At 46.9% G+C, this 16,337-nt stretch overlaps 1 protein-coding gene across 2 annotated transcripts in view; it reads right to left on the bottom strand.

Moving 5' to 3' along the window:
- Positions 1-16,337, bottom strand: part of PABPC1 (poly(A) binding protein cytoplasmic 1) — a 541,973-nt gene that overhangs the window by 98,284 nt on the left and 427,352 nt on the right. For both annotated transcript variants that reach the window (XM_085605165.1, XM_085605166.1), the window contains exon 13: positions 5,164-5,248. In XM_085605165.1, coding sequence (XP_085461291.1) covers positions 5,164-5,248 — 85 coding nt within the window. The remainder of the gene's footprint in view (positions 1-5,163; positions 5,249-16,337) is intronic.

Raw genomic sequence — 16,337 nt, 5'->3', positions numbered from 1 at the left:
CTGCTCTCCTTATCCGGAGGTGGGCCCGAAGTTGCTGGTACGTTGGCCCTTCTCCTGGCCGTGGAGGCTATGATGGAGTCCGCAGTCACGCTACCCTTGATGTAAGGGGGGTCCAGGGAGGAGTGCTTATATTTCTTCTCTGTCCTGGGCGTGATCGACCGGCAGGTCGCAGGTTCCTTGAAGGCTTCTCTCCCCTGATTCATCACGCTTTGTAGCATGGGTAGGAACTGGCTCCTTGTCTGGATGGGGAGCAGTGTTTCGACGAGAAAATCGGCTTTCGGTTTCTCCTCGTCGAGTTTGACGCCGAAGGCCATTGCTGCGCTCCTGACCACCATATTGTAGACCCCGATGTCGTCGGGTGGCGAAGGCCTCGAAGGGTACGTGTCCACGGGCTCCTCCGGGTTTTCGGTGTCGAGATCGTGCCATTCGACGTCGTTGCTGGTAGATGCCGCCGATTCGTAGAACGACCGTTGGTCATCTTCCTCGGCTTCTCCCTCATAATAGGGCTCTTCTTCCTCTTCGAGATCCCTTGTCAGCCCTTCGGCGTCGAACTCGTCTTCGCCCTCACCGACGTCCGCCGATGAAACCGTTGGAATCTTGAACTCCTTCATCCTGGCGTCGAACTCCTTCTTCCTTTGAAGGATGTTCTCCATTTCGGCCTCGAGCCGCCTCTTCTTTTTCTCCATCTCGGAGATGCTTTCGGCGTCGACCGCGGGTCTTTTCGATGAAACTTGCGTCGACGTCGAACGTTCTTTCTGCGTCGATCGGCCCGTTTCATGGGATGCTTTCGACGACCCTTGCCTTTCGGCGTCTTTCGGCACCAGGGAGTCCTTTTCTAAGGATCCGCTCGGCCTCTTGTCCGTGGTTCCCCCTTTGGACGTCAAAGTTTTCGGCGCCGGGGCTCCCTTCGTGGACTTTGACTCAGATTTTCTCGAGTCACCCTCGTGTTGTCGAGGTACTTTCTGTTTTGTGCTCGACGATTCTCTTACCTAGTCTTCTTTTTTCTTGTCGGTCTCTACGACCGTGAAGTTTTCGGCTGTCTCGGCGACGTTGTCCTCGTCGTCCGTGGAGAGGCCCAGATCGTAGAGCGTCGGGGGCTTCCCTTTGCCATCCATGTTGGCGTTGGCTCTTCTCTGCCGCTCTCTCACCCTGAGTGTCTTCGGCGCGAAGGCTGAGCAGGCGTTGCAGTCGATACTCTGGTGATCGACCGGTAGGCAGAGGTTGCAGACCGGATGCTGGTCTTTCTGCGCGAACTTGTGGTGGCAGTTTGGGCAGAACTTGAATGGCGTCTTGTCCATTGCGCTCAGGGTCTCTGAGCGTGCATTCTCCAAGGCCGTCGAAGAAAAGGGGCGCTGGTCCTCCTTTCTTCGCGCTCCTGATGAAATCTCTTCCTTTCCTGATATCTTCTAGTGATTCTATCGACGAAACTCGCTTTTCTTCCTTCTTCCTTCGAGTGTAATTCTGGAGCTTCCCGATGACGATCCAGACCCAACGGCGGAAAAAAGAATCTGAAGATGGCGCCCCAAAGGTGGGACTTCCGCAGGAAGCACGACGACGTCACGGGAGGTGCACCAAATGGTGGACGTCGACGCCCACCTGGGCTACAAAAAAAAAACAAAAAAAAAAACAAAGAAAAGACTACGAATCCGGACCCAACCACAAGATCGCGGAATAATGCACAGCATAGTGAATCCAGAAAGATTCACGCTGCAAAAAAACTTACTCTAGTCGTATGCTAGTCAAGTAGGAGTTTACTAAGTAGAAAATATCAGTTGTCATAGGTATTCCATATCGCTGTGAGAGTGACAGTCATCAATATGGAAAAACTGAAGTGATGGCTATCATCCGTATTAAGTATGAGAGACTAGGGATGGCGTAGGGGACCAAAAATAGGGAGTTGTTTTAATTAAAGATAGTACAAACAGAAGCAGTAGTAGCTTAGAGAGAATGGAGTTATTGTGGTTTCTAAGTCAGAAAGCAAGTATAATGAGAGTTAAGAGTAAAAGTAACAGTGGTTTCATACCATTTCTACCGTTCCAATTCACAGTAGTACTTAGTTGTCACTAGGTTGATAAAAGGGAGTTCTAAAGGGCAAAAGCAGAGCATCTTTAATGGGCATAACAACAACTGGGGTAGATACTAATATAGGACGCACATAGATGTACCTGTGAATCTCACTGAAGATGACCTAGGTGTGGCTGTCTCAGCAGAGAAAAATTACTGTAAAAAACACCCAGACATCAACATTGCAGTTGATCGACCAAGAATGTAAGAGTTGATACCAAGTGATGAAAGAATAACGAATAAGGAAAACAGAATAGTCAACGCCACAGAACATCATAGTCTGGTGGAAATTAAAAATCGGTAGATACGGTGAATCGGGGAGAGATGTCAAATACAAGCACATCATGAGTCAAATGCGGGTATGAAATAAAATATAGCGGTAAGCATACCAAATTGAGGCTAAAGAGACCAGAATCTGTCACTGTAGTCTGAAATGTAATATCACTGCAGTAGGTCGGGAAGTGGTCCGGAGTGGGGTATACAGGGCTGGAATTCAAATAGTATTGGAGTGGTTCAGGGTCAGCGAAAGACACCCGGAGTAATTGTTAATAAAGGCGGCCATTTGGGATTAAGATGAGGTGTGGTAATAAAATGCTAAAGGGACAAAGTTGGGATTCAAATTGAAGGAATTTTGACAGTATTGTTGGTTAACAGTGCTATTGTGAAATTTGTTGGGTGGAGTATGGAAGTAACCAACAGTAAAAGCCGAAACAGGCTCAAAAGTTTACTGGGGGCTGTGTGAGTATACGTATTGGCTGGCCCCTTTTCTTCTTTTTATGGAGTGGTTAATGAACTGACTATACAAAATCACATAACAAGAAAACACAAACGGAAAATTTTATTTTCAGTTGAATGAATAGCATCTCAAAATTCAGTATAATTGACTAACCTATACCTCGTCAAACTATGTTTTTAAAATCCCTGGTAAATACTGAACAGAACGGAACTTTACAGGAAAACTACTGCCCAGTACCAATCCTCCTTTTTAGGTTCCAATCCTGATCAGAACAAAGCTCACAAACTGGTGGAACAATAAATTCTAATGCCAGCCTCAATTCTTTGGAGCACTGAAGGTTGATGTCCTCATGGGTAATGTTAACTACCTGTGGGGGAAAAGCCAAACCGTTTTGTCAGGAGACCTTTCTCAATCCTACTATTAGATAGCGGAACATTGCACAACATATGAATGTAGAACAGGTTAATTCTGCAAAAATCCCAATATCTTCAAGACTAGTGATTAGGTTCCAAAACCTTTGCTACAGCAAGGGAAGGACCATCTCCTACAGCTGTTTGAGATGGTACTTGCAAGACATTCTATGAATTGCCAGGCAGAGGAGATTGGAACCGTAGGATATTGCTATTTTGCTGTATATTCAGCAACAATCTGACTTTTATGATTATATTCCATGCCAAGATGGAAAGTGATGCTCTCCATTCCCCTCTGGGTGGCATATAGAAGGTGGCATAGAGGAAGTCACTATTTGGAAGGAACATTTTACGAGCAGACTTGGAAGGAAGTGGACTATTTGCTGCTGTCTTTGATGGTACTGTTTTTGGGGAGACTGCAACTGTTGCGGTTTTCTGATGGTATCTTGATTCACTGATTTTGGCAGCTACCTGCAAAGCTGTTTTTCTAGGCCACAGTTTTTAATGCTCCTACATCAGTTTCTATTTGCAGTAACTCTATATTGGCAAGCATATATCCAGGAAAGGACACATTTAACATTCTGTGCTATGTATTTGGTAGCTCTCTTTAGGTACTTGTTGAAAATGCTTTTTTTTTTTTTTAAACTCTATCCGGTCAAGCCAATTTTAGTATGGGCTCCCAACAAAGCTGTCAGCACCTAATCCAACAAACCTCATGCACTATCTGCTACCAATGAAATTGAGGATGTGGTACATACAAACTAAAAGCCGATCATGCCAACTTTAGTATGGGCTCCCACAAAGCTGTCAGCACCTAATCCAACAAACCTCATGCACTATCTGCTATCAATTAAATGGATGATGTGGTACATACATCACAGGCCTACCTCATCTGAAACTTCTCTTTTGTCAGGGGGAGATCATAATCTTTTGGAAAACTAGCATCACTTAAATAGCACAAATGAATTGGGAGAAACCTAGGTCCTTCTCCTGGAGCTTTATATAACTTTAACATCCTAGAAAATGTTCACTTATTTCTGGCTAGCATTAGAAAAACATCCAATTTTGGTTTGAAGACACCAGGGGACTAGTGGCAGCAGAGGACTGCTAAGTGTGCAATGCCAGTGTTTTCAGATTATTAAATCCAGTGTCAAAAGAGGAATGTTTAACTTAGCGGACCTCTCGTCAGGCCATGCTGGGTGTCCTGAGAGCAATCAATGGTTATGAGGCAATATCTAGTATCAGTACTGGCAAAAGGATTGAAGTCTAGGAGTACCTCTTGATGTACCATTTCATGGAACCAACATAATCTAGATTCCAGAGTTGCTTCTAGGTTACTTCCAGAAGTGCCAGGATCTGAAATTCGGTCTCACTCAAGGTCTTTCAGCTTGGAGGACAGGTACAGCCAACTTAAGGTTTAGTACAAAAGACAGGTTAGGGCTCAGTTGACACCACAGATCCTTGCTCAGCACATATCTACTGCTCATATCAGTACATAATTAGATCAAAGGAAGATGCTGCATGGTCATTGTCTTGACTTATGTTTTGTATAGGCCAGAGCAAGCTTTTGGCACAAATTGTGTGTGAAACGCGTTGGAATTGAGGACACAATTATTGTACTAAATGCAGGAATTTGCACCCACGGCCACAGATAACAGGGATTTGCTTTGCATACAAACACATTGCAGTGCTATAGTGAATGAACCTACATTTATATTTTTACAGGCTATTTCTTAAATGGAGGTCAAATTGATCAATATGAGATGAATGAAAGATTAGAGACCAACATTGAGTCAACCTAGAAAATGTGTCTTTAACACATTTTTCCCATAACCACAAAGGCTTCAATAAACCAAGATTCCTTGAACAAAGTTAAGCTAAGTTTAATAAACTGCATGGCACCTTCTAAGCAACAAAATAAATCAAGTTGCATTGAGACATTATGCTACTTACCCAACATTTGCTTTTGTTCTTGTGGTGGTGCAGATGCCAACATTGAAGCAGTTAAGGGCTCCTGACCTTGTACATGGACAGCAGGCTGCACCACAGGTGAAAAAAACATAAAACATTTGCATTTTAGTTCAAAGTAACTATTTAGCTCACAACTTAAAAATGTTAAAGTTTTTCCCTTTAATTGGAATCGAACAGTGGGAATGATGGGAAGGCTGGCAGACTGTTACTAGGATCTATTAATGCAGGATATGTTAGCAGCCCTTACAAAGTGCAATTGCTGCTCACGAAGAGTGTCCTGGTGCAGTAATTACTAAAGAGGGCTACTACACAACAGAGGGTCTGCAACATTTTAAAATGTTGCTAAACTGATTTTAAGCTTCTGAGCCCAAAGTCAACTATCCTGGTTTGTACTGGCCTGGAACTGAGTTCTTCATCCGCTGCCATTAAATGGGTGATGGACATAATACAAGAAATAGGATATAGATAAATTGCTTACCTGTAATCCTAGTTCTCTTCTAGGGGAATCCTCATCACATTCATAAGCACTGAAAAGTCCGGCCCATATGCAGGGAGCACAGGCTCAGCCGAAAAGTCAGGTCTTGAGGCTCTTCCTGAAGGTGTGTAGAGTTGGGGAGCGTCTGATGTTGACTGGGAGCTCTTTCCAAGCCTTGGCGGCGACGTAGGAGAAGGCTCTCCCACCTGCTCAGGTTCTGCAGATGTGCAGGGTTTCTGCTAGGGCGAGGTCGGCGGCGGAGCAGAGGTTTCTTCTGGGTACGTGGAAAGACTCTTGAGTTATTTGGGTCCAATGTGGAGGGATTTGTAGGCGTGGGTGAGTAGCTTGAAGGTTACTCTTCTCAACAGGGAGCCAGTGGAGGTCTCGCAGGTGTTGGGTCATGTGATCATGTCGTGGAGTGCCAAGGACGAATCGGGCGGCAGTGGTGGTGGTGGGGGGATCCACTTGAAGGTCATGCTGGTGAAGCAGGTGGAGGCGACAGTCTTAATCTGGCAAGTCAGTGAGGGAGGAGACTAGAATGATGCAGTAGGTTTCGGGCGTGGTCGGTCCGGGTGGGAGGGTTTCCGAGGGTAGAGGGCCACCAGGTGTTGTCCCAAGTGGTGGGGGAGGGACCCAGGACGAGGACCTGTCTTCTCAGAGTTAAGCTTTAGGCAGCTGCTGCTCATCCAGGCTGCGAAGTCTTTCATTCCTTCCTGGAAGCAGTCTGGTGTCTTCAAGGTTCTTCGTGAGGGAGAGGATGAGCTGGGTGTCGTCGGCGTAGGATACTATGCCGAGCCCATGCTGTCAGACGATGGCAGCGAGGGGAGCCATGTAGACGTTGACAATCGTGGGGCTGAGTGATGATCCTTGGGGTACTCCACAGTTGATCTCTGTGGGTTTGGAGAGGAAGGGTGGGAGTCTGATCCTTTGGGTTCTGCCGGCGAGGAAGGAGCAGATCCAATCAAGGGCGGTTCCCCATACGCCAGCGTCATGGAGTCTGGGGTGTTGAAGGCTGCGGAGAGGTCCAGCAGAATGAGCGCCCCGTGTGGCCCTGGTCTAGGAGCACGCGGATGTCGTAGGTGGCGGCAAGACGAGGGTCCCGTGTGGCCCTGGTCTAGGAGCACGCAGATGTCGTCGGTGGCGGCAAGAAGGGCGGTGTTGGTGCTGTGGTTACTGCGGAATCCAGACTGGGAAGAGTCGAGGATGGTGTTCTCTTCGATGAATGTAGTCAGCTGGGTCTTGATGAATTTCTCGGTGACATACTTCTGTCCAGGTCAGTCCCTTTGGGGAGCTAGCCTATCAACAGTTTCAGGACCTAATTCCCAATGCTCCTTTCTTAGTTCTTTAGTGTCTTTACCCCATCTTTTTAGCTTGGGTTCAGAAATGCTTACCTATGCAAATTCTAACTTAGCTAGGGCAAAACCCAGCTTACCCACAGAGGTTAGCCACAGCTTGAGTAACCCCACCATGACCAATAGGGTCAGGGGGCCTAACTTGCTATTTGGCAGGGGGCTAGGCCAGTGCTGCCATGAAGGCCAACACCCAGCAGAGGCTACTGACAGCTGTCAGTGCCCAGAACCACACCTTTAGCTCCTCACTGGTAAGTTAAGGGGCTACCTTACAGGCTTCTTTGGGTTCTGGTTGCCTGTCTGCTGCTTTAGGGTGTTTTTTCCACCCTCTGTTCTGCCAGCCGAGAAGCCACCAACTCAGGCTGGACAGTTGCCTGACTAGTCTGTTTTTTTGTGTGCTAGGGTGGACTGCCAATTTTGGAGTTCTCCCTTATTGGGATAGAATTTCCCTGGCCTACTGGAATTGTGGCTAATAGTTGTCCACCTTTCCTACACTCTTTCTTTTGGGGCTTATCTGCAGGCTCAGCCCTCAAAGGATCCTTGGGTGGGAACTGGCCTTGTACCAGTACCTAACTTTGTCTCAGACCAACCTCTAGGTGGTCATTCCCAAGGAGACAATCAAAGGGAAGGTCCTTATTGACTACCGCCTTTCTCCAACGAAGGGACCCAGCTATTTCAAGGGGCACTACAGCCACAGGCCTAACAGTGACCTCTCTTGGGATAGCCCTTACTCGCTTTGGTTCCCCTGAGACATACTGGTTTGAGAGAACCAACCTGTCATGCACCACAGTGGTGTGACTAGGACAGGTATCTCTCGGCAGTGGCTGGGATTCCATTCACTAGAAGGTGGAAGTGTCTAATCCACTCTGGAATCTCTAACTCACCTTTTGGGCCCATTTTACAGTTGAAGGCTAGGAGGACTTCGTCATCTGAGGAACCCCCCTTCCAAATATACACTGGCAACCCCTGTAGCTACACTAGGGGCTGTATTGTTTAGGACAGAGGTGTCTTTGAGCCCACCCTCCTGGACAGGTTTTTGGGGGGCTACCTGGGACTCCTAACTTTTATCTTAAAGAGGCTCACTGTCTTTCCTCTGAGGAGGTTTTGTAACCCCTTCCTTTTGGTCAACACCAGTAGACGTCCTGGTCACCCATGTCTTGACCCAGTGGTTCGCCTTCTTGCCCAATTCTTGGGGAGAAATTGGACCTAGGTCTACCAGATACCGATGCAACTTTTAATCAATACAATTACTTAATGTGTTCTTTCATAAGCAAATTATAAAGACCATCAATCTTGCACGTTCCTTCCAGTCAACCAGGCACCTAGTGTTTCATTGAGTAGTAAACAAATTCCACCCAGAGCTCACTCTGGGTTTTCTGAGCCCTATCCCCCTCGTCTAATTCTATACTCATCAGTAGTGAGGCCAAATTCCTTAGTCAGGGTGCCCTTCAAGAGTTCATAGGACTCCGCTTCTGCCCCACTAAGGGTCAGAAGTCTGTCTCTGCACTTACCAGAGAACAGTTCCCAAAGGAGTGTACCCCAGTGAGTTTTCTTCACTTTTCTTGCTTCACAAGCCCTCTCAAAGATTGTGAACCACTTCGTGATATCACCATACTCAAACTTAGGTACAACTTTTTGGGATCATAAGATTGTTCTCAGACACTATTAAGTTGCTGCTACCATTGATGGGTGCTAGGTCTATCTCTGCTCTTTCTAGAGCCAGGAGTCTGGTCTCTAGGTCTAATCTTTTGGCCAGCCTCACTAAAACGTTATTCTCCTCATTGAGGCTGTCCTCCATGGACTCAAGTACCTGACCCACCTGTGTGGGAACTAGGTGCTGTGAGTTGTATTCTTGGAGTAAGGGGCCCGGTTCTCCCTAGGAAGTGAGGGGGGAGGGGGGCTGGTAGTTATCCTCATCCTCTTCCCCATCTGAGAGGTCTTCACCTTGCTCAGTTGGGTGGTCCTTAGCATATCATGGGAACAGCTCCTGGAGCTTTAGTTTGGAGGGATGGGATCCATTGGTAATGTTTTTAAGATTACATAGAGACCTTAACTCCCTAAATGCTAAATGGAGATAAGGGGTGAGGTTGAGCTCCTCAACCATGTTCTCTATGTCATTTGTTATATTTTCACTAACAGTTGGGTTCTTGTTGAGAGACATTCTAACAAAAATCCGAACCCCTCTTACCCCTAACTAAAGTGAGTTTTTATTTTTCTAAAATTCCAAAGGGACTTAACCAAGGACCTAACAAGACTTAGTAATTTGGAAAAATTTGTCAATAGCAACTCAATATCTTTGAAAAGACAATTTAGGAGTTCTGTTGTGTGATCAGGTGTTGACCAAGTCAGTCCAACAAATGCAAAGTTGTAGATCCCACCAATGTAGGAAGCTGGCTCTGTATATACTATAGCAAAATGAGGTATAGTGTGAACAGAGACCAGTGGAACCCCAGAGGTAGGCAGAGGTAAAAGCAGATAGCGCCTTACTCTCTACTTGTGGTAGAATGGGTGAGCAGTAAGGCTTTATCAGAGGGTAGTGTGAAGCATTTATTGTACACACTCAGGGAAGAAGTGATGTCTTCACACACCCAAAGACTGAACTCAGACCAAGATTTTTGATAAAACTATTAGTTATTTTATTTCTAGAACCACGCCAAGCCTGGTGCAGGTAAGCTTAATAATTTGCGAGATTTATGCAGTAAATTACAGTTGAATGCAGGTTCAAATGCAGTTGGTTGATTTACAGGTAAGTCACAAATCAGAATGCATTTTTAGTTACTTTGTAGATTACAATAAACATAACTTCTTGGATTACTTTTCAAGTTACTTTTCCTAATCAGTGTGATATGGCTAGATATCCCATGAGACATCTCCTAGACAAAAGGTAAGTAATTCACTTTTTTCTCATATGCAGTTTTTCAAGTATTCATACAAACCAACTCCACACTTAGAGGAATTTTCAAAGAAAAGAAGTCAATGCAATCCTGGGGGAGGAAGGATAATGTTACTTACCCAGTAAGCATCTGTTCTTGGCATGTAGAGCTGTAGATTCACATGCTTTGCATACTTCTTATATCTAGTGTTGGGCCGGATGTTTGCAAGTTGTTTTTCTTCGAAGAAGTCTTTCCAGTCACGAGGTAGGGGACTCCTCCTTTCGGTGATAGTGCGCATGGGTATTAACTCCATTGTTAAATAGTTTGCCCGCAGAGAGTGAGAATGGAGTTATTAAGAAAAGAATAGAGATGTCCATCCATATGTATAGAGAGGTGTCCAACGATATCAGCGTAGGCAGAGGGGTCAGGCAAGGGTGTGTTCTGGCCCCCCTTCTTTTTATCATTTACATAAAAATGTACATAAATCACTGATTACACTAACCAACGATATTTCCAGAATCAAAGGCAAAACTCTCCCGGTGCTTTTATACGCAGATGATGCGATTTTAATAGGTCGCACACCAAATGCACTACGCACTTTAGTTGAGGATTTACAGATTTTATGACCGGCCTAGATTTATGCACACATTTTAAGAAATCATTCATAATGTCCTGTGGGCCAAGGAAATGTCCTCTAAATTCTATCTCTGTGGGAGACCAAAAATTAACCTGCACTGCTACTTTTCCTTATCTGGGGATGGTCTTCGCTGCTAACGGTACCTGGTGTGAATATATGGTGTATTGTGAAAATAAGTTCTCGATGGCCTTTAATTCAATCCTCACACTCCCCGCCCTAAAAGATCGGGGCACAATTCCAGACATTTTAAAGATTTTTTTAAGTCTCAGTGTGTACCAATAGCTACCTCTGGGGCAGAGGTATGGGGTATTGCCAAATGTTCCCATAGAGGAAAACAGATTTTGTAGAAAACTTTTGGGCGCTCCAATCTCCACTCCCCTGTACATATGCCACGGGGGGCTAAAGAACAAGTTACTTACCTTCGGTAACGCTTTTTCTGGTGGATACAGTATCTGCCTGTGGATTCCTCACCTTGTGAATATCCCCTGCGCCAGCAACATTCGGAAACTTTTGTAGCAGTCCACGCCGATGTGGTTGAAGGCGACGTCACAGAGACACGGCTCCGCTCGCGACTCCGCTGACGTCACCGGCTCCATAAGAAGACCCCATCGGCGTGATGACGTCAGTTCCGCCCCTTTTTTCCGTGCCTTCGAGGCACACGGACGGACTGACAGCAATATATACATAAACAGTATACACAGTACACAACATGCATATCAACACACACAGTGTGGAGAATAAACATCAAAGCACTAGAAATAACAATGCCCTTGACATTAAAAAACACATTTGAAACCATCAATAGAATTACAGCCATAGAATTACTGGTATAGAAGGATGGACAACGGGCAGGCGGGTGGGTCAGTGAGGAATCCACAGGCAGATACTGTATCCACCAGAAAAAGCGTTACCGAAGGTAAGTAACTTGTTCTTCTGATGGATACATCTGCCAGTGGATTCCTCACCTTGTGAATAGATTCCACAGCTGTCCCCACTCCCGGAGGAGGGTGTCCAACCTTCTACACCAGAAAATCCTGAAGAACAGAACAAGCAAAATGCCCGTCCCTCCTCACCTCAGTATCTAAGCAATAATGTTTTGCAAAGGTGTGAAGGGAGGCCCAAGTTGCCGCCCTACAAATATCCTCCACAGGAACCCCCCTAGACAAAGCAGAGGTGGAAGACTTTGCTCTAGTGGAATGAGCTCTTAAACCCTCCGGAGGCTCCTTACCGGCCAAAGAGTAACAAATCTTGATGCACAAGACAATCCACCTGGAAAGGGTGAGCTTGTGCACCGCTCGGCCCTTCCTGCAGCCAGCAAAGCCACCGAAGAGCTGATCATCAATTCTGATGTCCTTCGTCCTGTCCAGGTAAAAGCTCACCGCCCTCTTAGGGTCCAAACGGTGAAGCCTCTCCTCCTCCTCCTTGGAAGGGTGAGGGGGAGGATAAAAAGAAGGAAGGGTAATGGATTGCCCCAGATGGAAGGGAGTTACCACTTTAGGCAAAAATGCAGCCCTGGTCCGGAGCACCATTCGTTCAGCATGCACAGTCAAGAATGAGGGTTTTGAACTAAGAGCCCCTCCTTGCCGAGTTGATTGCAATGAGGAAAACCGTTTTAAACGATAACAGTCTCAAGGGACACTTATGTAAGGGCTCAAAGGGAGAACCCATAAGATAAGTCAGTACAAGGTTTAAGTCCCATTGAGGTACAATAAAGGGAGTAGGAGGAAATTTATTTGTGAGGCCCTTGAGAAACCTAAGCACAATAGGTGAATTAAATAAGGACGGCTGATCCGGCAGGCATAGGAAAGCCGACAAAGCCGATAAATATCCTTTAACTGTAGCCACAGCAAAGCCTTGCAGAGCAAGAGAAAGGGCAAACTGCAGAATGTTAGACAAACGAGCCTTCAAGGGATCAATTGACCTCTCTCCACACCAGAGAACAAATTTAGACCATCTATAGGAGTATATGGATTTGGTGGAGTGTCGCCTGGCCGATACAATAACGTCCACCACATCTGGCGGGAGAGAAAAAGAATTCAGGTTGCCCCGTTCAATCTCCAGGCATGAAGGTGTAAGCTCTGGAGGTGGGGGTGTAGAACCGGAGACGGAGCGGAGGGCACGAGGAGAGGTGAAGTAGATCTGTATACCACACCCTTCTTGGCCAATCCGGGGCAATCAATATGACTTGGGCCCGGTCTTGGCGAATCTTCCTCAGAACCCGAGGAATCAAGGGTATGGGAGGAAATGCGTAAAGGAGTCGTGAGCCCCAACTCAACTGAAACGCGTCCCCCAACGCTCCCTGCATCGGATACTGGAGACTGCAGAATGACGGGCAGTGAGCATTCTCGTGAGTGGCGAACAGGTCCACCCGAGGAGCTCCCCACATCCGAACTACCTCCGGATGAAGCCTCCACTCGTGGTCGGCGGAGAACTGCCGACAGATTGTCCGCACGCACGTTCAGAACCCCGGCCAGATGATTTGCCATCAGACAAATCTGATGGTGCTGAGCCCAGGACCATAGACGCAGGGCCTCTCTGCAGAGACAAAGAGACCCCACTCCTCCCTGTTTGTTTATATACCACATCGCGGTAGTGTTGTCCGTCAGGACTTGAATAGACTGACCGCGAAGGGAAGGGAGGAAGGCCTTGAGTGCCAAACGTATCGCCCGTAATTCCAGAAGGTTGATATGCAGCAACCTTTCCTCCGGAGACCAAAGACCTTTGATCTCCAGATCCCCCAGATGAGCACCCCACCCTAGAGTGGATGCATCCGTTATCACTGTGGTCACCGATGGAGGTAGATGAAAGGGCTTTCCTTGGGACAGATTGCCCTCCACGCTCCACCAAGACAGATCCGCTGCAGCTTCTCTGGAGATCCTCACAGACTCCCTGAGATCTCCCCTGTGCTGATACCACTGCTTGCGGAGGCACCACTGGAGTGCCCTCATGCGCCAGCGTGCATGGTTGACCAACAGGATGCAGGAGGCGAACAGACCGAGCAGGCGAAGGACCTTCAGAACTGGAACGACCGCTCCGTTGAAAAATAAGGAATATGCTACTTACCAGTATGTATCTGTTCTTGGCATGTAGAGCTGCAGAGTCACACACTGAGGATAAGATCGCCATCTGGTGTTGGGCTCGGATGATTGCAGGTTGTTGTTGTCTTCGGAAGAAGCCTTTGGTCACGAGGTTGGTGACTCCTCCCCTGGACAACAGTGCGCATGGGCATCCACTCCATCGGCAGATTGTTTTTCGCCATGATGGGAAAAGATGGAGTATATAGAAAAGAAAGAAAGGATGTCCATGTGTAATGTCTAAGTAAGACGGATGCTGGAACAGATACAGGTCCCGGGGAGGCGGGCGGGCGTGTGTGACTCTGCAGCTCTACATGCCAAGAACAGATGCATACTGGTAAGTAGCATATTCCGTTCGAGGCATATGAGCTGCAGATCACACACTGAGGATAGATTATACAGCAGTGCTCCCCTTAGCGGTGGTCGCCTGTATCCGTTGCAGCAGCTTGAAATAAAGTTTTTAGGACAGCCTGGCCCACGGAGGCCTGTTGTTTGGCCTGCACGTCAACACAATAGTGATTAGTGAAGGTATGCGTGGTAGACCATGTGGCTGCCTTGCAAATGTCTTCTAAGGGAATATTGCCTAAGAAGGCCATAGAAGCCCCTATTTTACGCGTGGAGTGCGCCCTAGGGGGAACTGTAAGTGTACGTTTAGCCTTGAGGTAGCATATTTGGATGCATTTAACTATCCACCGGGCTATTCCGGATTTGGAGATCGGGTTGCCTTTGTGTGGTGGCGCGAAAGCAACAAAGAGTTGTTTTGTCTTTCGAAAAGGTTTTGTCCTGTCGATGTAATAAAGCAAGGCTCTTTTGACATCTAAGGTATGTAGGGCCCTTTCAGCTACCGAGTCTGGATTTGGAAAAAAGACCGGTAGTTCTACTGATTGGTTAAGGTGGAAAGGGGAAATCACTTTTGGAAGAAATTTAGGGTTTGTCCTAAGAACCACTTTGTTACGGTGTAGTTGTAAGAAAGGTTCCTCAAGTGTAAGGGCTTGTATTTCACTTACTCTGCGCAGGGAAGTGATTGCGATAAGGAAAGCTACCTTCCATGTTAGGAATTGCAATTCACATTTGTGCATAGGTTCAAATGGGGGACCCATGAGTCTTGTTAGAACCACATTGAGATTCCACACTGGTGCAGGTGGCAATCTTGGGGGAAGAATTCTTTTGAGACCTTCCATAAACGCTTTGATGGCTGGTACCTTAAAAAGGGACAGGTGTTGCCTATTTTGCAAGTAGGCTGCCAAGGCTGCTAGGTGTAAACGTATAGAGGAATACGCTAGATTGCATCTTTGCAAGTGTAGTAGATAGCAAATGATGTTTTGGATGGAAGCATCCAATGGATGTATGTCATTATTAGCGCAGTAGATGGCAAATCGTTTCCATTTAGCGGCATAACACGCTCTAGTAGTAGGGCGTCTGGCTTCTTTTATGATATTCATACAGTCTGGAGGGAGATTGAGGTAACCGAACTCTAGGACCTCAGGAGCCAGATCGCTAGATTCAGTGTTTGAGGATCTGGGTGTCTGATTTCTCCATGGTTCTGGGTTAACAGATCCGGGGAGAGGCGTAGCTTTTGATGTGGAACTAAAGATAGTTCCAGAAGTGTGGTGAACCACGGTTGACGTGCCCAAGTGGGAGCCACTAGTATTAGTGTTAGTGACTGTTGTTTCAGTTTGCGTACCACAAATGGAACTAGTGGGAGAGGCGGAAAGGCGTACGCAAATCTGCCTGACCAGTTCATCCATAGGGCATTGCCCTTCGACTGTGGGTGTGGAAACCTGGCGGCGAAGGTTGGGCATTTTGTGTTTTCGGGAGTGGCGAACAGGTCTATGTCTGGTTGTCCCCACTTTTGGAAGAAGGGGAGTAGAACCTTGGGGTGTAGTTCCCATTCGTGGATCTGTTGTGTGTGGCGACTTAGGAGGTCGGCCACTTGATTGTGGATCCCTGGGAGATGTTCTGCTAACAGGTAGATGTTTTGGGGAATTGCCCATCTCCAGATTTGCTGTGCCAGTTGGGACAGTTGGAGAGAGTGTGTCCCTCCCTGTTTCTGTATATAATACATTGTCGTCATGTTGTCTGTGCGTATGAGGACAGTTTTGTTCTTTAGGTGAATTTGAAAGGATTTTAGTGCTAGGAACACTGCTAAGAGTTCCAGGTGGTTGATGTGGAGCAGTTTTTGTTGACTGGTCCATCTGCCCTGAGTGGTATGGTGAAGGAGGTGGGCTCCCCACCCCGTGAGAGATGCGTCTGTAGTTAGCACAACTTGTGGAAGAGGCTCTAAGAACGGTCTCCCTTTGGACAGGTTGATGGTGTTCCACCATTTCAGTGAGCGAAGTGAGCGACTGTCCACCAACACCAGATCGGTAAGTTGTCCGTGAGCTTGGTTCCACTGTTGTGCTAAGCATTCCTGTAAGGGACGCATTTGAAGTCGTGCGTGTGGGACTATGGAGATGCATGACGCCATCATGCCTAGGAGCTGCATGAACACTCTTGCTGGAAGAGATGGATGAGTTTGAAATTGAGAGATGAGATTTTGTATACTGGCTATCCTGGCAGTGCTGGGATAGGCAATGGCTTTGGATGTATCTATGGTTGCTCCTAGATACTGATGTAAGTGGGAAGGTTGTAGGTGGGATTTGGGGTAGTTGATAGTGAATCCCAAATCGTGGAGAGTTTGAATCGTGCGATGAGTGTGGAGAACGCATTTTTGGTATGTATTGGCTTTTATGAGCCAATCGTCCAGAT

The sequence above is a fragment of the Triturus cristatus genome, chromosome 5_1, assembly GCF_964204655.1.
Source record: "Triturus cristatus chromosome 5_1, aTriCri1.1, whole genome shotgun sequence".
Lineage (NCBI taxonomy): Eukaryota > Metazoa > Chordata > Amphibia > Caudata > Salamandridae > Triturus > Triturus cristatus.
This window is presented reverse-complemented; position numbering and strand designations above follow the sequence as displayed.